The sequence below is a fragment of the Miscanthus floridulus genome, chromosome 13 (genome assembly GCF_019320115.1).
Source record: "Miscanthus floridulus cultivar M001 chromosome 13, ASM1932011v1, whole genome shotgun sequence".
Classification (NCBI taxonomy): Eukaryota; Viridiplantae; Streptophyta; class Magnoliopsida; order Poales; family Poaceae; genus Miscanthus; species Miscanthus floridulus.
In genome coordinates, this window is record NC_089592.1 from 103,398 (window position 1) to 125,402 (window position 22,005).

A 22,005-nucleotide genomic window follows, 5' to 3' on the forward strand; every position below is an offset into this window, starting at 1 on the left:
TCGAGGATCCTCCATGAAGCGGCTGATGTAGCCCACGACGAATGTAATGTCCAGACTCTGTGGACTAGGTAGTGCAGCCCACCGACGATGCTCCGGTAGAGTGTTGCATCTACCTTCGCCATGGTACTGGCCTTCATCAGCTTCAGCCACTCCTCCATTGGAGTCGCGCATGGCTTGCACTCAGCCATGCCGCTTCGCTCCAACTGCTTCAACGCGTACATGCTTTGACCGAGCATAAACGCCTCCTTCCCTTGTCTTACCTCAATGCAGAGGTAGTAGGAGAGCATGCCAAGATCGCTCATTCAAAAATGAGCCACCATCTCACGCTTGAAGCTATCGGTGTTCTCCGCATGCGTGTCGGTGACATTTAAGTCATCCACATACACATCGACGATGAGCTCCTCCTTCCCCCGTCGCCACATGTAGAGCGTCAAGCTTGGCGCTCCATGCTCACAGGGCCTGCCGTAGCCCGTAGAGTGCCTTGCGCAGTCAGAGCACCTTGTGCTCCGCTCCATTAACGGCGAAACCCAGAGCTTGCCTAACATAGACCGTCTCCACCAGCTCGCTGTTGAGGAAGGCTGATTTGACATCTAGGTGATGGATGTGCTAGTCCTTTGCTGCTACCAGAGCCAACAGCAGTTGAACAGACTCTATGCGCGCTACTGGCACAAAGACTTCCTCAAAGTCGATGCCCTCGTGTTGGACAAAGCCTCAGGCGATGAGGCGCGCCTTGTGCTTAACAATGGCACCGCGCTCGTCCCACTTGACCTTGTACACCCACTTCAGGCTGATCGGACGACATCCTAGAGGCGGATCGACGAGCTCCTAAGTCTTGTTTTCCTCGATCGCCTTCATCTCTTTCGGCATCGCCCGTCGCTAGTTGGCATCATGCTCGGCCAGCGCGAACGTGGGTGGCTCCTTGACACTGATGAGAAGTAGCTCTGGATCATTGAGCAACCGACCCGCCAGGCCTAAGGACCTTGTGTTGCCGACAATGTTGTCCAGCCTGTGAAACCGTACCTCCTCGTCGTCGTGGAAAGTGTCCACGAACTCGCTGATGTCGCTTGGAGGAGATGCGAACTCGATCGGTGTCATCGAAGGAGTCCCTTGTTCTGCCTATGTGGTCAGCACTGCTACTGAAGTGCTCGTCCCTTGTTTCTGCCTGTGTGGTCGACACCACTGCTGAAGTGCTCGGCACCACTACTGGACCGCTCGACGCCCTTCCTAGAGTGGTCATCACCACTGCAGGACCGCTCGGCACCCCTCCTGGAGTGCTCGGCACCACTCTTAGAGTGCTCGGCACTACTCCTGGAGTGGTCGAAGCCACTGTCGGAGTGCTCGGCTCTACTGCTGGGGTGGTCGGCACCTCCTCCCTAGCATCTCCACCACCATGGATGACCAAGTGCTCGACAACGAAGGTGAAGCTGAAGCCATCAGCTTCCCCCGTGCCCAGACCATACTAGTCCTAGGTTGTCTTCTTGTCGAACACGACGTCACGTGAGACAACAACCTTGCCTCCGCATAGGTCGTAGAGCCGATAGGACTTGGTGCCCTCCTCGTAGCCTAAGAGCACCATCGTCGTGCTCCTGTCTTTCAGCTTGGTGAGGACCGGCTTTGTCTTCTTGATGTAGCTGATGTAACCGAATGTCCGGAGGAAGGACACGCTCGACTTTCGCCCGTACCAAGCTTCGAACGGTGTCTTGCCCTTCAGGGCCTTCGTGAGCGCGCGGTTGAGGATGAACACAACTGTGGTCACCGCCTCACCCTAGAACGCTGCCGTCATGCTCTTGGCCTTCATCATGGATCGAGCCATGCCGACCACCGTCTGGTTCCGCCACTCCACCACGTCATTCTGCTATGGCGAGTACGATGCGGTGTGGTGGCGCACCACACCCTGATCCGCGCAGTACGCAGCGAACTCCATCAAAGTAAATTCGCCGCCGTGATCTGTCCTCAGCACGCGCAGCTTCTTCTTAGACTTTGCCTCTGCTCGCGCCTGGAACCTCTTGATCGCCTCCGCCGCCTCGTCCTTGCTCATCAGGAGTTGCAGCCACATATAGCGACTGCAATCATCCATAAGTAGAAGGAAGTACCACCGACCGCCATGCATGGTCGGCGTGATTGGCCCACAGAGGTCGCCGTGGACGAGCTCGAGGGCGCTCACCGCGTGATACTTGGCCACCTTTGGGAACGACAGCCTCCTCTGCTTCTTGACCACGCAGCTATCATAAAAGCTCGCCTGCGTGCTTGATGTGGGGTAGCCCTCGGACCATCTTCTCCAGCCGACCAAGCGCGTCGAAGCTGATATGTCCAAACCGGACATGCCACAACCACGGCTCATCAGTGTGCCGTGCCGCCAGGCACACCGGCTGCTCTTCCTTCAAGTCGAGTGGGTACAATCGATTACGTTGGTGTTTTACCTTCGCGAGAAGACGCCACTCCCGATCCCGAATCTTCAACATCCCGCTCTCGACAACCGTGAATCAATTTTCAAGTTGATGCACTTTGAGATACCCCATTCGTTGTGGATTTGCCACCGCACCAGCAGCATATCATGGGTTACCAATTATTTAGAGGACCTCATCTCATGTGATTGATGATGGGAAAAAGTCTACTTAACCCCCCACCTTTCATATTTGGTCTACTTCACCCCCAACTATGAAACCGTCTGTTTTACCCCCTGAACTTTCTAAAACCGTCTATTTTACCCTCGGGCGGTTTTCAACGGTGGTTTTGCTACAGTAACAGTGGGTTACTACAGTAACGTTGTGTTGCTACAGACAAAATTGCATTTTCCAATTAATCTAAAGCTAAAAAAATTTGTACTAAAGCATACCGTATTATATATTCACTGTGTAGATCTACTCATGTGGAGTCCAATAAAATTAGATTTTTTATTTTATGATTTTTCAATGATTTACTATGATTTTTCAAAAATTCACCGAAAATAAATAAATAAAAGGGAATTCAAACCAGCGGACTGTAGCAACCCACTGTTACTGTAGCAACCCGTTGTTACTGTAGCATCCTGCCGCTGAAAACCACCCGGGAGTAAAATAGACGGTTTTGAAAAGTTCGGGGGGTAAAACAGACGGTTTCATAGTTAAGGGGTGAAGTAGACCAAATATGAAAGGTGGAGGGTTAAGTAGACTTTTTCCATTTACGATGAAACCAAAATTCAAACACTCATATTCCATATTTTCTCTAAAATATAAACACAGTACACAACACAACAGTTCCCTAAATCACATTCAAGTGGTTTAGCCCCCAATGGACACTCGATTTTTTTATACCAATCAAGCAGCTCATCATGGAATATCTGTCAGTTCCGAGAGGGTTAAAATCCCGCTTGGATAATCCATATATGAATCCAAACATTTTATATCCGTACTACACCCATATCCAAATACTTAAAGTTGGATTTGTTATATATATACCCGTACCGTATCCATATCCAAATACTTAAAGTTGGATTTTTTTTAATACATATGTGACAGATATCAATATCCGTATTCGGCTCTAAATCCTAGAAAAAAATGGCTACTCGTACCGTAATATCCGTTCCGTTCGTGTGTGATCCGGTTTCATCCCGAGGTGCGGGCAGTAGAAGGGAGGAGATGAGATACGGAGCGATCCTTTAATCAGATGTAAGGCCAAAAAACAAAAGAGTGTCAGTAGACCTTGAAATACCCGATTGTTCACTGGACAGCTTCCAACACAAAGCCACGGAGTGTCGGAAGATAATATTATAAAACAAGTACGAATATATATTAGAAAAAGAACTTCCTACTAGTATTATCGTCATCAAATTAATCAATAATTCCAGGCAACCGAAACATCATCCATCCATTGCGGTGTCTCCTATACTGTATTTACATGAGGGAGACTCAATCAGGCCTAGCCTAAGCCTACTCTAATCTCATACTAGTCAGCCCGTTCGCTGGATCATATTTGGCTTATAAGCCATGACTTATCAACCAACGAACAATATTTTTCTCTCACACTAAAACAGCCAACAATACTTTCAGCCATAGCTTATAAACCAAATAAGCCCAAACAAACAGGGCGAGTCCTAGGACTACTATTTTCTCCTTGGTTGGGTCCTACCTCTATCTTCTTCCAGCCCCCCAGTGAAGGATGAGCATGTTCCTCACAAAATAATAAATGCACCGCAATCATTATACTTGAGTTCCACTTCCCAGCAATTAAAACTTTCCAATCAAAAGATCGTCCCAACAACAGAATCAAGCCTGCCATTACTTGTTCTGCTTCACCTTGCTCACCGTAACACACATTATTATCACCTTATCCTGCAATGCAAGCCCAAGATGTGGTGTTCTTCATGCCATTTATAGAGCAAATCACCCAATGCATCTTTGCTTCCCCTCAGCTCCCATCCCTTCCAACATACTATCTTGCTACATCAGCTTTATGTCAGCCTTGCCTATTGTACACACACCAAGAGAAGCAAGCATCAGGGAAGAATACGTACAGCCTTCATTGCTAGAATGTGCTTCTGTTGCAATATAATCACTAAGGCTGTGGTCTTACCCCTCTGTGCAAATGAACAAGTGAACTTAGGTGCTCTTCATTTACATGTACGGGCAAGGAAGGCATCTGATCCATGATACCTAGTGTCTCCCTCATTCTGTAACGAAAAGATTTACAGAAGTTACCTCACTTGGAGAAACGAACAAAAAAAAAATCTTTCACTTTGACAAGGACCAAAGAGGCATCATGGCAGCGTTCATGTTCATATTAATTACATAGGGACATGACTAGAACAAACTTGAATATTAGTCGATGATGTTCAAGAAAAAACAAATAGTCGATGATAAGAACTTAACCATATATGAAGCATGTGCTTAGTCTATGTATGAAGCTGAACGAACAAGTAATATCATACCTTTCTGAAATTGCTCTTATATTGTTATTTGTGCGCAGGAATAGGTCGACGTTCTCCTCTGTCTGCAAGAAATTTGGAATTTCAAAAAAGGTTAAAACGAACTAAGCTTCTTTTCTTTTAGAAGTGCTGCTACGACTCAAGCTTCCATGCGTAGCTTTCAAGTTCAAACTACTATGTCTGTGTTTCGCAGCCACTTTTGATTTCCATGTTTCATCTGTTGACCAACAGATGGTGGGTGTACCCCTAGCAGTAAGTATGATGCACTAACATATTTAGGATCATAATAATACACATTAGATAAAGTATATCAGTATTCTAACCTTAAGGGTCCTGATATTTGCAGCAATCTGGCTGAGTAGCTGATTATTTTCCTCCAGAAGCTGAGTTGCACTATCTAAAACGGGGACTGTCTCAGAACGGGGAAAGAGGAGCATCGTCAGGACAAAAAAACAACAATCAGCACAAAATAGTTCCATGAAATCACATCAACAAGACAGAATTTTTTTTCAGTTGTTTGTCTAACATGTATGTTACTATATTGAATTACAGTTAGTGCAACATAAGTACTAGTACATAGCAACATCAACAGCAGTGTTCAAAGGAACTGTTACAACCTCATGCATTGTTCGTATGAGACGCATTGGAACAAGCTAGTTGAAAGTTAGAGAGAATATCAGTAGTCTTGTCGTGAGGAGTTATTTCATGTATTTCAGTATTTTAGATAAGTTTCATCTGTTACAGATAAATGAAGACATTGTGTCTTCTAGAATTAAAAGGCATGCCTTATAAAAACAGAATGCATCTGTTGCTTCTCTCCCAAAGATTATTTCCTCAATTCACTACCTTTCTTCGATTCATAACAGCAATTAAGGACAATACGTGTAGAGAATTATTAACGAGCCCTAACTGAGGCTAGATGTGGTCATGTGGATGCTATAGCTATACTAACCCTACAGTTAAAAACTGCTTGCAAGTTGGACTATACAATTGAATTTGAAACATGTCACACGGAGCAAATGGTTTAGAACATTCAAAGGAACAAATCCTCTATTGATGGACCAACCTTCCATAGAGACCAAGTTATTTTGACTTGGATGATGCAGTGATGTTGAGAATGGGAACACATTGTTTGGAGGCGGCATCGGAATATTAGTTACCGAGGTAGATGCAGCCATTTTATTCTGCACCGATGCAGCAGGAATGTAATCATCAGAATAATGAGTAGACGAGCTGCTGTATAAGATCTAAAGCTACTGGAGTACGTATCTGAATGAATCATTCGATGTCACTAAATACAAGAATACCTTTGAGTATGTCATGTTTCTCCCTGCATGATATCCATCAGGTTTCCTCCTACTGCTTTCTTTGCCCTGAAATGGCAATAGTGCACCGAAAGAAACAGGCACGCTATGAGTAATATAAGAAGTAACCTAGAGACAAGAGTACTGTTTGTTCCAGCTAGTAAACCACAATAAGAAGCAAGCTTTGCACAAATTAGCAGAGACTTGAAGTCTTGAGTGTAAGACCGCTAGTAGGGCTATTCATTTGTAATTGAAGACCATAAAGCCCAAGTCCCTTGCACACAAGGAAAAGGAGCAAAAACAAATGATGGGTTCAGAAAGATATGGTGCTGTAATTGAAGCAAGAGACCACCCTCATTCAGTTGGGGGTAAGAAAAATAGGATGTAAGCCTACAAGGTGTCAGGGTGTGTGAAGAGATGAGGACTAAGCCCCATGGCTATCCATGAGATGGTGGTATGGCGGCTGGTGGATGCATGACAGAAAAGTGTGAAAAAAGAGAAACTTACAGGAGTCCAGACGCATCTTAGTGCAACATCCCTAATGGTTTTAGTGGGCAGCATAGCAGCAATCTTGATGTACTTCATAATACTAGGTTCATGGGCGTACCTGACAAGTATGTTTAGGGTGAGATGCGGCTAATATTATCCTATCGAACAGGAGACAAACATGATGATAAAATTGAAAAACAAGAGAACCCAGCAGGCCAGCTTAATCTGACTTAAACAAAGGTGCAATGGATATGCTAGATTCCATTGAGGCCTAGTACCATTTCATTTGATTGAAGGGGCGCAATTTGATTCATTATGGAGGCCGCAAGCGAATGGCAAGAGAATGCAATAATAAGTAAGCGCAGACAGGGTGTTTAAGTTGACCTGATGAGGCCCTGATTCAACGTTGCGATCTCATCGGCGGACCAATCGGCAGGCGAACCAGTGACGAACTTGTACTTTGGAGGGGATGGAAGTGAGGAAGGGTTGGGGACAGGGGGAGAGGGCAAGAGGGTGGCAGTGCTGGTGCTCGCAGGCGCAGGAGGAGGAGGTGGTGGTCTAGGCATGAGGGTGGGATTGGGATCAGGACCGGAGGAGTGAGAGTTGGAGCTCCCCATGAAGCAGAGCATGTGGTGGTGGGGATCGGTGGTGGTGGTGGTGGTGGTGAGCCCTCCCCCTTGGTCCTGAAGCGGGTAGAAGGGCATGGCCATGCCGGAGTCGGCGGCGGCGGCAGCGGCCATGTCCCCAAACATTTATCTCCCTCCCTCAACAACCGAGACAAGGGGGTGAGGAAGAAGGAGAATTGGGAGGGAGGAAGGAATCCCTGTCAGGCAACCCCCATTTCCAAGCACCCGACCCTGAAATCTGCTCTTGCTAGGGATGGTAGGGTTTGAGGCTACGGAGGCGCCGAAAGAAACGGGCAAGCGGCGGCGGCGACCCGTGACCCGTCCTTGCGGGCTCCGGCTCCGGCTCCGGCTCCGTCGTGGGTAGGGTAGATCGAGCGAGGACGGATTGGATTGGATGGGCCTGACTCGTGAGCGAAGGAGGGGAGGGCGGGCAAGCACAGGCAGCGAGAGGGAGAGCCGTAGAGAGCATCCAATCGACTACGGGAACGAGACGAATCTCTTCCGCTCCTCCACGCGGTCGTCCAACTCTCAAAAGTGAGCTTTGCCTTTGCCAGAACACCACTGGTGAGAATTTTACTACTCTGCTGTTACGAAACTAAGGCCATGTTCGGCTTACCTTATATGTTAGCTGCGTGTATACTGCTCTCATCCCCCTAATCACCGGAACACTCTCTGATAGCTGCCTGCTCCTGGAACTGCAGGTCACCGCTTTGGGGTATTACTTTCTGAATAAAAAAAGGTCCGTGGATTTCATTAGTATAGAGTTTCAATAAAAGTATCTGGAGTGCCTCTTAACTACTTCAGATTTTCTATATGTATACGGTATTTGATCTGATCATTTGATTGATTGATTCTAGATGCCGCACATATACATCACATTAGCTTTCATATATCTATATTTAATCCTCATTGCACTACATTTTTCTTTCTGCTTTGCCACCGTTGGTTCGTGTGATCTAAAATTGCCAATAATTTCACTTTGATTCTGCTTAAATTTCTTGATTCAATTGAACCATTGCCGCAAGCTTATGTGAAAGACATAAAATAATACAAATCTTCGCAGCAACGCGCGGGATATCATCTAGTTTATTCCAACAACAAATACCTAGGCAAAAGGTTCACTCGTCCTTTGGGTATTCGTGCTTGCGCCCCATCAAAGATCACACTCAACCAAATTCTGACGTACTCCCTCTGTCCCTTTTTCTCCGTCGTTTGAGCCTCCTCCTAGATACACGAGACAATCAATGAACCTGGACACAAATGACATGCAAATACGTGAACAATGCTCTGAACCTGGACTGTTTGAACCATAGCCAAAACGACCCAAAAAAAAGAGACAGAGGGAGTAGTCGAGCTCCCCATAAAGCTCGGCAAGGAAAGAGCTTAGTACCGGCAGGGCCCGCTCTCGAAGTCCACACACGGAGGGAGAGCTCTCGAGCGAAAACATACACTCCTAGTCTTAATAGAAGAATAGGCTTCGGGTCTAACTACTCCCTCCGTTGTCGTTTTTTACTTTTAGAATTCTTATTTGACCGTTCGTCTTATTCAAAAATTTTATATAAATATTATTTATTTTGTTATGACTTATTTTATCATCAGAGATACTTTAATAATTCTTATTTGACCGTTCATCTTATTCAAAAATTTTATATAAATATTATTTATTTTGTTATGACTTATTTTTTCATCAGAGATACTTTAATAATGATTTATTTTTTTATTTGTATAAAATTTTTGAATAAGACAAACGATCAAACAGAAGTTTAAAAGTAAAAAAACGACACTTTCAATATAACGGAGGGAGTAAGTTCTACCATAAAGTTTTAACACCCCAAATTTTTGGGCCATTACAAATTCAGGTGACCTTTTTTCTGAAAGAAAGGGTACTTTTAAACTATCTCGGAGTCCCTCTATATTATACTTCTTCCATTTTAAATTATAAGACATTTTGGTTTTTCTAGATATATTGTTTTTACTATGTGCCTAGGTATAATGTATATCTAAGTGTATAGCAAAACTTATATAGGTAGAAAAACCAAAATATCTCGTAATTTAGAACGAAAGGGGCACTAAATTGCAAAAGAAAGTTAATGGACAATTATCAAAAGAGTGGTAGGTTTGAGGGGATTGACTCTTTTACAGTCTCGCTTGGCTAGTATCCAATTTAACCTAACGTTAGTTATTTAAAGTTTCCTAAATGTATTGTCAAGGATATTAAATTCCTAATGGCTCACTTTTTGATTTAGATAATAATCATAAATACCATCTTGCCAACTGGAAAGCAATGAGATTGCAAGCCTCTAATTACTCTGCTTGTTCTGGTAATTTTAAAACACACACATTTTCACTTGCGTTTGCTAGCAGCACAGCACTAGACCTTAACACATTCATATACAGTGAGGCATCAAACAGAAGCAGCGGAGTATTATGATTAACAGAAGCAGCATAGTATCATGATTCACGCACTGTAAAGCAATCAAGCCACAAGAAAACCAACCAGGCAAATGTAAACAGGAGCTAACAAAGGCGCCAATTGCGGTAGCAAATTTCTTGCTGCTCCTCTGGTGTTGTCACTGTACAAAAATGAACACTACACCTGCAGAGTCGTCGAACACTGCATCATCTCATCTGTAGTATCTTCTCATCTTTTGCCTCCAGCCCCAAAAAAGCACCCATCCCGCGTGGAGGGTACTGCCATACTGCTACAGCTCACCAACTTGGTTTGCATTGGTAATCCGGTATCAGGTTAGAGTATCTAATCTATGAATCTATCTCCTATACAGCCAGTGATATGTATCACCCCAGACTCTCTTCTCTCTTGGATCAACTATATTAGTCACTACTCTGTTTTTTTTTTCTTTTTCATTGTCACTACAGTCAGGAGGGAAGCAGAACAGCCCCTGTTCTTCATATCACAACTGCCTAGCCTAGGTGCACCGAGACAGGAAGAACTCGTAATCTGGATGGTGGTTCACAGACTCCCCACTTCCCTTTGGGACAACAGCTCTTGCCATGGCCAACGCACCCATCTTCAGCGTCCTCAGCCTCTCTTTATGAACTTCAGCAGGATCGGTTTTCGAAGAATCTTCTCTTGGCAGTTGCTTCAAATCTGGGCATCTCAGCTGAAACCACTGTTCGCCCTATAAACAAGAGAATGCAAATCAATCAGGTTATGCATAAAATCATCCCCTTAATATGACCTCATCATCGAAAGCACAAAAAAAAAACATTGCCCGCATATATATAACTGGAGCACGTAGACCAAGCAATCACTAGAAATAAACTTCTACGAAGTGACTATTAATTTGGTTCCATCAATATCTCCTGGATTTTTCAGTTGAATTTAACAGCTATACGGACGATATGCTTTGGGATGCAAACATTTCCTCCTGTCATCAAGGAAAACATCGAGTCCAAATGGTACCTTGTCGTTGTAACTCTGGAGACCAACAACTGGTGAAACTACACGTGTATGCTCGTCATTCGTATCCAGAGAGCATTTTTGATGAACCAACTTTCCCAGCGAATGATAAGTAAGAAATGCCGCACGGAAATTACCACGAGGCACACGATAAACAGGATACCAGGCCACACAGAACCTACAAATGAAATATATTGAACATCACAAGAGACAAATAACCAAAAAAAACTTTAATATTGATATCAGTACAAACAGAGGAAATGCTAGTGAATAAAGCATCCAGGCTCAGGAACAAACCAGGAAGCTGGATGAAGCTCACATAATTTCGCATTTTGCAGTTTTTCAGGGTCCCCAAAAATCTGGTGGTCAGAAACGTTTGCACCACTAACAAGCTCCTTGATCCTACAGATTGCAGCCAGATATTAACACAGGAAAAGGATATACACAGCCAGGACAATAAATAGTAGCTACAATTTAATTAAGTAAAAGTCTTTCTTATTGTGGCACAAAGGGCATAATGAAAGACCGCCAAAATGGAAACAGTACATCTCATGCCACGTACTCCCTCAGTTCCAAATTATAAGACAGTTTTGGCTTTTCTAGATATATAGCTTTTGCTCTGTACTTAGATATACACTATGTCTAGATCATAGTAAAGGCAATGTATCTAGAAAAGCCAAAACGTCTTATAATTTGAAAGAGGGAGTATTATGAGAGATTCATTAGCAGCTTATAAATCCCCAGTTCTAAGCTACTCACATGGGCACAAAGTTCTCTTGCTTTAGGCCATAATTCATAAACATCCTGATCAGCTGAACCAATACGATACCAGAAAAAGAAAGCCCTCATGGTCACTTCGTCGTGAAAAGTTCTATTGCTCACAAACTCACTGACAGTATATAGAATACGGTTCGTAACAGCATTGTTAAATTAATTGCCCTTTTCTAACAAAGAAAAAGATCGTGATCCTTTTGATTTGTGAACCCAGAAGCATTTTGAGAAAGAAATGAAATGACACCAGAAATATTTCACAAGAAACTGTCGGTGTCAGGAACTTAAAAAAGAAGTGGAACCAGTGGTCAAAACTCATAATGGAGGCCTGTGGACAACTTACTTTTCAAATAATGGAGGCCGGAAAGAAGGTTGCTCTGTTTCAAAGTACTCAAACATAAGTTCGCCATGATCTTCTACATCCAAAGATGACTCTGGCAAGCATGCATTACTTTCCTCAAACAGTGTATGCACCTCATTCACAGGATGAGAGCTCATAGAGCTTGAAGTATTTGATGCTTTCAGTAATTCCCTCCCTTGTACACCAAAACTGTGATTCATGTTATTCATAGACCACCCAAACAATTGAATAGCAGATAGATAAGGCACAAAGTAAGCAAAGAACCCTGAATTGCTGTTGCGGGATGTTTTAGAGCTGAGATTGCTAAGAGCTTTTACTTCCAATCCATAGCACCCTGGCTCTTCATACCACTCCCATATTCTCTTTAAGGAAACATTAGAGATGTCATGCTGACAAACTGAGTTGCTAACTACTTGGTCCCATGAACAAGCGCTGCTTATCATGCAAGGTGCACGACCAATAACGGGAGTTGCGGAGTATATAAATGTCTCAAGATCAGAAATTGGATAACCAGCAGCAAGGAGAACATCTGCAGCAACCTGAACTTTATAGGCATCGTTTACAACCCTGAGCGTCTGGGCTAGATGCGATCTAGAATTACAGAGCCCTTGACAGCCATGGTTCCCTTCAATAGATGAAACTGTACTACGTCCAACCATTAATTCAGTTGTCGATGACTCAGACCCTGAAATATTTTGAGTACAACATCATGTTAGATGCTACGACGCTTGCTGCAAGCAGTGTTACTTTCTTATCACAAGGTTTCATTATTAATGAAAAAAAAGGAAGTGATGCAGGATCTAAAGATGGGAGTCATACTAGGTGATGATCGCCCAGAAATAGTTTCGCTGGCATCATCGGTTCGAACTGAATCCTGCAGTCTTCTTTTCTGCATGGGAAGAGCCCCTATTGTAATATCTGTTGATTCACCAGACTCTGAAGTACAATTTCCCTTTAAAGACTCCAGAGTTGTCGGTTCAGAAGAGGAAATTGATCTCGTCTCACAACGTAATGATTCTCTGCTGTTAAGAGCATTGGATAGTTCTCTGTTCAAATAAAGCTGCTGTGCTGCCTTCTCAAAACCGGTAGTTGATTTTCCACAAGTTTTTTCTCTTGGACTTGTAAAATGATTGAGACTTATTCCTAACTTGGAATCTTTAGCTGGAATTCCATATTGGGTCTCCCTACAAACATTGCTTGGCCTCTGCATGAAATTCTTGGTAGAGTTTTTCAGTGCAATTCCATGCTGAGGGTGTATCCTGCTAACATGATTTTGTCTATGGGACCAGTCGTTACTGTTGACTTCCTTGGTCATCTGCGTTGAAGAACGGCCGACATATTTTTTATTTCGATCAAGTGTAAATGTGGATGCATGCTCTCCATAACTCTTCCACAATGATATTTTCTTCTCCTTTCTGGCTCTCTTTCTAGATATTACAAGACAGAAATCATTGTCGCTGCTTGTGTCGCTGCACAAGTGGGCTGCCTGGACTCCACCACATGTACCAACGCTCTTTGGGGAACAAATACCACTATCACAATCAGACTTCTCTAGCCAATTCTCATCAAATCCACTGTTAGAGCTGCAAAACTCTGTCGCTTCACATGGATCAGGTCCACGTTCATTTCTGAATATAAACAGAGCCTTGGTATCATGGTTACAGTTCGCACTGCTGCCAGCATAGCAAGTTTCTTGAGATAAACCTGTAGATACAGAATTTTGAGTATTGTCCAAATGCCTGAAGCTACTGCTATCACATTGTCCACACAATGCAGGGCACAGAGTTGCTGATCTAGACAGTTCCATCTCATCACAGTAGAACGCACTCGAAACTGAACCACCTGAGCAGCAACGGTACTCATTATCATTATCACTCTCAGGAGCCTCTTCAGAACCTTCCTTGACAGAAGAACTGGGAGAAGTTTCCTCAAAGCGTATATCACCAACATGCTTAGGTGAAAGTGTCGAATCTTCACAATCACCAAGATCAACTGCAGGGGCAGCGCCGTTGCTCTCTCTGAATTTAGCTTCAGATCCATCAGTCGGCTTCCTACAGCGTTGCCTGTGCTTCTTGCTTTTCTTTTTGCTCTTCCTTCTTGATGAATGTCTTGCATTATCACTTGGCTTGGTAAAGCTGTTGACTAAGAAATCTGAATCAGACATGCTATTGGATGTTGTGGGCTTATCTTCCAGTAGCCTTGATGAATTATCCAGCCATCTTCTGCGAGATCCATCTTGAGCATTAAGGTGCAGGAACAAACTCGATGGGGAGGATGGTGACAAGGATGTCTCAGGGCTCTCTTCTGGAGATGTAGGTTGAGATGAAGGATCATCACTTGCACTCTCGGTGAGTGATGGTGATTTGAAGTCGTAACAGAAATTGAAGGGAATAACTCTCACGACAATACACCTGGCAAGTAAGCGAATACCAAGTTATTAATTAGCAAAGGACAACAAGCCGAGGAATTGGCAGAGGCAAAACATTTAAAGGACATTTTGCTAAGGGCAGCATGACATATATACAGCTTCCAGGTGCACGGTAAAATTCTTAGTCGCAAACATTTTTTTTTCTGCAATCAGGCATAAATTAAGGGAGGAAGAAAGACAGAAACATGAGGTAAATTCAGAAAGGAGAAAAATCATGCATAAGCTGGTATATTCAACAGGTGTAATTAGAATAGAACATCTGTGTACCTCTGTTGCTGCTGCCTTGCCTCGAGGCGAGCTACTTGACGCTCCTGGAAAAAAAAACGTAGCAAGCAAAGCATTAGACAGAGTAGAGTTTGCGCACTTTGTCTCGGGGAACTAGGAAAGCGCAAAGAAAAAGGGCATACAAACTGAAGGTTGAGTGGGTTCTTCCTCTCTGATGATCTCCCAAACAGGCGACGAGGCCTCCTATTTACAACAGCATCAGCAGCAGTTCTAGTAGGCATTCCATGTTCTGGTGGCATTTTGCATCAATCCTGCAAGTAGGACAAAAGAAAAAATGCACATGAGCAAGCACATGCCGAAGCATGGTAGCTTTTGGGCACTCCAGTGAGCATCTATCCAGACATGGAAATTTTAAGAGCCGTGTATCCAGGAAATTATGTCTCACACAGTCACGCACAGACTAGTAAATAGTAAGGAGGTTGAGGGAGGAGTTGACCAAATAGCAGCAGGTGACTACATGCCCATTTCCACTCCCACTCCCTAGAAACGTTTGACTGGAAAGTGCAAGTTGCAGCACAAGAATGGTACTAGACTGGTAACTTTGATTTTAGAGTAGGTAGAGTTGAACGCCAACCTAGGGAGTAGTGGGGAACAGTAATTTCCATCATAAGATAGAATTTAGAATGAGGAAAGCAAAGGAAGGGATCGCAGCGGATAGATTCGGGCGGCGGCTCGGCTCAGGTGGTGTGGCATGGGGGGGTTCTGCTGGATGAGATGAAATCAAAATCCACAAACAAATGGATGGAGTATGGATGCGAGGATCACAGAAACCAGAAGCCCCATAAATCCAATATAGGGATTTTTTTTGTGGTAGCACTTGTTCGCTCCTCTTCCTACCCTAATAATTAATTGAGAAAATGAGCAGCAACGATCAATCTCCACCACCACCTAGACGACGAGACGAGACGATTAGGTTTGGGAAGCGGAATCAGAGCGAGGGCGGCGGCGGCAGATTCGGAGAGTGGAAAGCAAAATCGCATGCTACGAGCAACAAGCGAAGGCGTCAGGGCATACGCACGCACCCTGAAGGCGAGGCGAAGGATCTGCAAGTGAGCGCTCCTCCGGTGCGTGATCGATCTCGATCTCGATCTCGATCTCAGCGTATCGAGGTAGGAGGAGGGGGGAGAGTCCCTCCCTCTCGCCTTTCTGTGTCTAGTAGATCGATCGATTCGATTCTTCAATCATCAATCAAATCAAAAGAAAACCACTCCCTCTCGTGGGCTGTGCCTGTGCCTGTGGTAGGTAGGTAGCACGACTATTGGAGAGAAACCAATGAACTCTTTTTAAAAAATATATTTACAAGTGGTATTCCGTATCAGGGATAGCCGTTGATTTGATTATACCCGACTGATTTGCTTCATTTGTTTTTAATAACTTAATAATATATAAGCTCATAAAATAGATCTCACTTACTATCTTTATTATTATCTATTTATTTATATTTATACAGTGGCTGCCCGCCCCGGCGAACAGTGAGCTGCCCCCTGAGGGAATAGCGCAGGATCAGAGAAGAGAATATACCGCACGGGCGCACCTACCCAACCCCAGAGTGTAGAAGAAGACCAAACTGAGACTGAGACCCCGACCCCACCAGAAAAGGAGCGATAGATACATACACATACCAACAGACACTGCAACTGCATGTTCCTTGCCTTGGATGGGGTCCAATAGAACCCTCGTATTATGATTTTTGAAAAAAAAGGCTCTTGCGTTTGTACCCTTGTTTTGTATCGAAATTGTGATTTTGCCCCTATTTTTTTGACTTTGTGAATTTACTCCTACTGTGCCATTCATGAAGCACCAGTTTGCCCCTGCTCCGTCATCCACCCTAACGGTGTTAACTTTTGTACCAAAGGACAAATATGCCCCTGTGATTTTTCCCTCCGTCTCGCTCTGCGTCTCCCAGCCCGACACAAGGGGCGGCGGCGGCGGCTGCACTCTTTCCCCCTCCCTCCCCCTCCCTCTCCTTCTCCAGCTCGGCGGCGCCTCACCACTCCCCTCTGAAAGGATCAAGATGCCCAAAAGGGGGTGAATTGGGCTAATTCTAAATTCTCTTGCAATAATCAAATCCTACGGATAGCCCAATTAACCCCTTGTGCCTAGAAAAGTGTTTATATCAAACTAATGCACAACAACCTCTCAACCTATGTTCCAAACTTACTCTAGCAAGCAATTCTATGAATGTAAAACAAGTATTGAATTGCTCAAAGTAAATACTCAAAGTAAGTGCTCAAAGTAAGTAGAGAGAGAAAGAAACGCGGCGATGTTTTGCCGAGGTATCGGAGAGTCGCCACTCCCCACTAGTCCTCGTTGGAGCACCCACGCAAGGGTGTAGCTCCCCTTTGATCCGCGCAAGGATCAAGTGCTCTCTACGGGTTGATTCTTCGACACTCCGTCGCGGCGAATCACCCAAAACCGCTCACAACTTGAGTTGGGTCACCCACAAGCTCCGCCGGGTGAACACCAAACTCCCAATCACCACCAAGCCGTCTAGGTGATGGCGATCACCAAGAGTAACAAGCACGAACTCTCACTTGACCACGCGAAGCCTAATGAGAAGATGGATGCACACTTTGCTACTCTTGATTTGCTAGTGAGGCTACTCTCTTGGATTCTCAAATCACAAACACCTCACTAGGACCTTGCTCTTCTTGGCACTCACAAACGTGTTTCTCAGCTGTTGGAATGAGCAAAAGTAACCCCACTTACGAGTGGAGCTTCTATTTATAAGGCAGCCTGAAAAACTAACCGTTATGAGCTTCTGCGGGACGACCGGACGCTCCGATCGTGATGACCGGACGCTCCGGTCAGTTCAACCCGCGAACCAGCATTCAAGTGATGACCGGACGCTGTCAGGGTCCGGTCAGTACCGACCGGACGCGTCCGGTCGCTCTTGGATGCTTACTATAAACGACCGGACGCTGGATACTCAGGGTCCGGTCACACTGACCGGACGCGTCCGGTCACTCTTTTCCAAGTCTGGACCCTTACTGGAGTCGACCGGACGCTGGCCCTCAGCGTCCGGTCACATGACCTTCCAGCGTCCGGTCACACCAGACTTGATCACCTCAGTCAAATGAACTGACCGGACCCTGCGGCCAGCGTCCGGTCAGTGTTTGACCCTCCATTCACTTCCAACTGTCGAACATATGTGAATGAAGTTTGCTCCAAAGGATCTTAGGCATTCATAGGAGCTACCTAGAGCTAGTTTTAACAAGTGTGCACCACACCTAACTCACTAGACTCAACTAGGTCAAGCTACCCGTTCATACCCCCTTCATAGTACGGCCAAAGGAAAAACAAAGTCCTAAACTACTTTAAGTGTCTCTCCAACTCCAATCGACACTTAGAACTAGTCATCCTTAACCTTGTCGTCCATCCTTTAAAAACCGAAATGATTTCCATCGTAGGGGCATGCCAACCTCGATTGCCCAATTGATCTCTATTACCATGACCTAACTTACTTGTCTCTGCAAAACACACGTTAGTCATAGTAATCTTTGTATTGACATTAATCACCGAAATCCAACTAGGGGCCTAGATGCTTTCAATCTCTCCCTTTTTGGTGATTGATGACAATACCACCTCGAGTATGTTATGGAGTGAGGTTTTTGACGGGCTTGGTTCATATAAGCTTTTGTCAATAAGAACAAAAGAGTTAGTCAAGCTTATATGACCCAAGCCAACACAATGTACTCAAAGGATATGAATTAAGCATGAGTACAAATAACAAAGCTCATTTGCTTCAAAGTAAAAACGCGGAAGCAAAAGCAAATGAGCATTCCACAAGTGATATGACATATAGATAAAGCAAAGTAGAAATCACATATGTCAAATATCACAATCATGTAGATAGCACTATCACATGTATATATAATAGTATGCATGAAAGAAAACACACGAATGCATAAGTAATAGTGTATCACACAAATAAAACTCCAAATGTATATAATAAGCTAATACTAGATAACTAGCTCCCCCTAAAACTCGCTTCCCCTAAGTCTACATACTCAAACCCTCTCCCCCTTTGGTGTCAAACACCAAAACCTAAGGGTCGGTCGGCGGGGCTGTAGCGGACGAGTCGGGCGCTAAAGTACGTGGAGCAAGGTGGAACTGGGCGCCATCATCATCTGACCCTGAGCTCTGAACTGACTGACCCTCTGAAGCAGGAAGAGTCGCTGAAGCGGTCTGGGTCTGAGCTGGGGCTGGTGCTGCCTGTGAAGCTGCAAGTATGTCTGTCGTAGGATCTGACGAGGCGATAGATGAGGGGAGCCTCTGAGTAGTCATGATAGCTGGAGCTGCTGTAGACGGACCGGCAGTATGCATGTGAGGCGGAGTAGGCATGCCGGTCAACTCGCTGAATGATGCTCCAAGACTCCTGGAGACTAACGACTCAGGCATGAATAGCAAGGAAGTCTGCTCTGGTGAGAAACCCGTGTGATAAGGAGTGAACTGCGGGGCTACACCAGGTGAAGCTAACCACTGGGACACCTGTACAGGAGGTGAAGTAAACTGAGCTGGAGGCTGTCCCTGACTCTGAAGCCTGATGGGCTGTACTGCTGGAGTCGTCGAAGTGGTAGGAGGCTGTGCAAGCTGGGGCGAAGTCTGTGGCAGTGGAATCCCAATGGCTGTCACTACATGCTGCATGAATCCCATGAGCTGCTGCTGCATAAGTAACTGCTGGTGCTGAAGGAGCTGCTGCTGCCGCTGAAACTCGTCCTAACGAGCCTGAAACTGAGCGAAGTTTGTAGCTGTCTCCTGTGCCTGTCGTGTCTGATCCTGCTGCATCCGCTCAAGAATAGCAATGAGAGCGGGGTCTGTCTATGGAGCAGGTGGAGCAGAACTGGAGCTACCGGCCTCTGCATCGTGTCTGCGTGGAGGCATCTGAGGTATAGGCTGGTAGTCGTCGTCAGAGCTGTCACTGTACTCACTCACTCCCTGCTATGCCTCTAGCTCCTCCTCCTCAGTGGCTGCAATCCCTCTGATGATCTCGTCCTACTGAGCTACAGACTCTGGCACATCGGGGCGACGGCTAGGCTGACTGGGTGCCTGAGGAGTGGCGTGTCTAATCCTCTGTGACAGGTTGTAAGCTGGGAACTCTATAGTGGCACCTGTATACTCATCCATCATGCCAGGGGGCTTATCAATCACAACTCTGCGGATGAGGAACGTGATCCAGTGAGCATAGGGAAGCTGCCTGCGACCCTTGAATCCCTCAGCAATAGTATCCTCTATCTCTAAAAGAAGGAGGTCCCAGATATCAAACACTGTCATCTGCATGATGGCATTGAGAAGCTAGAGCTGTAAGCGAGTCAGGCCCTCCCTGTATCCCAACCTGGGAAGCAGTGTCCTCCTGATGATGGCCTCTAGTATCCTCGCTGTAGGAGTCAAGTCACTGGGGTTCCTGCTCGACCCCTCACCAAATGGCTCCTTGAAGCAATGGCGCACTAAGTCTGTAGGGGGCACCAACCCTCCATGAGGACGCCTGGGAGGCTCCTGATGTCCATAGCAAACCTCATGCATCCTTACAGGCTGCTCCTGTAGTCTCAGTATCTCTCTGACCCTGCTACTTGTCACTCTATAGTCTTTGCCGTTGAAGGCAAAGTGAATGAATCTGTGATGAGGATCAATGTAGAGCGAGGCATAAAACTGACGAACCCAAGAAGGTACATATATCCCTGTCCATCCAATCAGATCTGACAGTCCTGGCAAATATGACAAGTATTGCCGAATGCCCTCTCCGGCTGCTGCCACAATGGACTCTATCGGACAGACCCTCTGTGATCTGAACACTGCCCCACTGTTTAGATATGCATTGTAGAAATCCTCCTGCAGTGGTGTGTAGAACCCCTCAGCTGCTCTCTCATCCCTCCTCGGAGGGAACCAAACCTCAAACTCAACAAACCGCAGCTGCTGAACCTGCCTGGTGGTAGCGGCCCTCAAGTCGAGGTGAACCACTGGAGGCGGACCCTGTGGTCTGGGCGGAGGGCGTGAACCCCTGCGCCGTGTAGCTGGCCTCGGTGGAACTGTAGCACTGGTACGACTCGAGCGGCGTAGCTGAGGTGCCAGCTCGGTCTCCTAACTCTCCTGAGTCTCCTGGGCTAGCTGAGGCTCTGCTGGTGGAGGTTGCTGCTGTGCTGACGGACCTTCCTCAATGGCAACCCGTCGTCCTGCAAACGTGGCAGTCCCTGCTGGACTACCATGACGACGCTCAACCTCCTCAATCGTAGCTCTGACTGCGGGTGAAACTGGCTGATCTGCAATGACAACTCCACTATGGGTGCCACCTCTCTCGGCACGCTCTACGGCCTCTGCAACGGCTGCTGCTCTGGCTGTCTCTGCGTCGGGGTACTTCCGCTTCTTGGATGTTACTTGCTTAGTTGATTTGCCCTTGGATCCAGCTGGCTGACAAGGCGGGGGCCTCCGATCATCTTCACCTGGGCCACCACCAACATTCTTGGTGCGAGCCATCTGAACTGACAAGATGGTGAACTGTCGCTGATAAAGATCGACTGTCAAACTGCTGCTTTCGAGGCTTGGCCTCGATCCTTACTCGCGAGCTTGGCTCCGAGTTTACTGCCAACTGCCAATTGAACCACAATGGAACCGACTCGCTGCATGATAGAATAGATGGATATACAAATAAATACCATATGTCTAATAGATGCGAAAACCTAGCAGAGAAAGCAATGTAGATGCGAAATTGAATCGAATGGCTTTCTACCTGACGATCAGCGAACCGAGAAGAGGTAAGATGTCACGCGGGGGATCCTCGGAACCGGGCTAGGGTTAGGGTGAAAGTCCTGAATGTAATGATGAATCAGAGACTACAAATTGATCTAGGTCACCATTGTATAGATCAAGATTGAGAAGAAAAAAAAAATTTCGTACTAAACAAAGGAGATAGTAGGGCTAGGGCTCACAAATTGATGATCAACAGATCGGCGCAAGAGGCAACGATGGAGCGACGAGCTAGGGCACGAGAAGCCTAGAGCACGGCGTGGAGGCGAGCAGGCGCGGGGCTCGGTGACGCGCGAGGCCAGGGCGCGCAGCTCGGCAGCAGGCCCTGGGGCGCTGTAGAGGCGCGGCACTGAGCAGGCGCGGAGGCCCGCGGGACGGCGGCGCGGCTTGGCGAGGGGACCGAGCGCGGTGGCGCGAGGGATGGCGGCGACTCGGCGAGGCTGCGGCGGTGCGGCTGCTCGGGCTAGGGCACGACGGCGGCTTGGGCTAGGTCACGGCGGGTGACAGAGGATGCGGTTAAGTAACCCCCAAGAACGTGACAGAAAAGGAAACGGGGAAAAGAGTCCTTAAGATGCGCGAGATCCACTGACCGGATGCTCCGGTGGTAGCGACCGGACGCTACCACCCAGCGTCCGGTCGATTCCAGAGAGGTCCGAATCCTCTGAAATCGCGACCG

The 22,005-nt window shown here is 46.1% G+C and overlaps 2 protein-coding genes across 4 annotated transcripts; both read right to left on the reverse strand.

The window, feature by feature from the left end:
• Positions 1-3,768: 3,768 nt before the first annotated feature.
• Positions 3,769-7,893, reverse strand: LOC136501087 (uncharacterized). Of its 2 annotated transcripts, XM_066496578.1 has the most exons (8): positions 7,081-7,893; positions 6,715-6,814; positions 6,211-6,276; positions 5,970-6,087; positions 5,227-5,312; positions 4,907-4,968; positions 4,552-4,648; positions 3,769-4,444 (listed from the first exon to the last, which is right to left on the reverse strand). In XM_066496578.1, exons 1-8 carry the CDS (start codon positions 7,446-7,448, stop codon positions 4,430-4,432), a joined length of 912 nt encoding a protein of 303 aa, XP_066352675.1. In that variant the 5' UTR covers positions 7,449-7,893; the 3' UTR covers positions 3,769-4,429. The 2 variants fall into 2 exon arrangements, with proteins under 2 accessions (XP_066352675.1, XP_066352674.1); XM_066496577.1 differs by lacking the exon at positions 3,769-4,444 and having other exon boundaries at positions 4,534-4,648.
• A 1,813-nt stretch (positions 7,894-9,706) lies between these two features.
• Positions 9,707-15,935, reverse strand: LOC136500520 (uncharacterized). 2 transcript variants are annotated; one of them, XM_066495888.1, is made up of 8 exons: positions 15,611-15,919; positions 14,711-14,839; positions 14,571-14,614; positions 12,695-14,286; positions 11,858-12,560; positions 11,041-11,145; positions 10,747-10,921; positions 9,707-10,462 (listed from the first exon to the last, which is right to left on the reverse strand). In XM_066495888.1, the coding sequence occupies exons 2-8, from the start codon at positions 14,825-14,827 to the stop codon at positions 10,250-10,252; spliced, it is 2,949 nt and encodes a 982-aa protein (XP_066351985.1). In that variant the 5' UTR covers positions 14,828-14,839; positions 15,611-15,919; the 3' UTR covers positions 9,707-10,249. The 2 variants fall into 2 exon arrangements, with proteins under 2 accessions (XP_066351985.1, XP_066351986.1); XM_066495889.1 differs by having other exon boundaries at positions 10,324-10,462; positions 11,063-11,145; positions 15,611-15,935.
• Positions 15,936-22,005: the final 6,070 nt, after the last annotated feature.

Bases quoted from the DNA above. Each gene is read 5' to 3' on its own strand.
- LOC136501087 (XM_066496577.1), bottom strand. From the start codon at position 7,448: ATGTTTGGGGACATGGCCGCTGCCGCCGCCGCCGACTCCGGCATGGCC. The intron at 4,969-5,226 runs GTTAGAATACTG...AATTTCTTGCAG, and splicing joins CAAATATCAGGACCCTTAAG to ACAGAGGAGAACGTCGACCT. The intron at 4,649-4,906 runs GTATGATATTAC...TTTTCGTTACAG, and splicing joins ATAAGAGCAATTTCAGAAAG to AATGAGGGAGACACTAGGTA.
- LOC136500520 (XM_066495888.1), bottom strand. From the start codon at position 14,827: ATGCCACCAGAACATGGAATGCCTACTAGAACTGCTGCTGATGCTGTT. The intron at 11,146-11,857 runs GTAAGTTGTCCA...TGCAATCTGTAG, and splicing joins CGGCCTCCATTATTTGAAAA to GATCAAGGAGCTTGTTAGTG. The intron at 10,463-10,746 runs GTACCATTTGGA...TCTTGTTTATAG, and splicing joins TCCAGAGTTACAACGACAAG to GGCGAACAGTGGTTTCAGCT.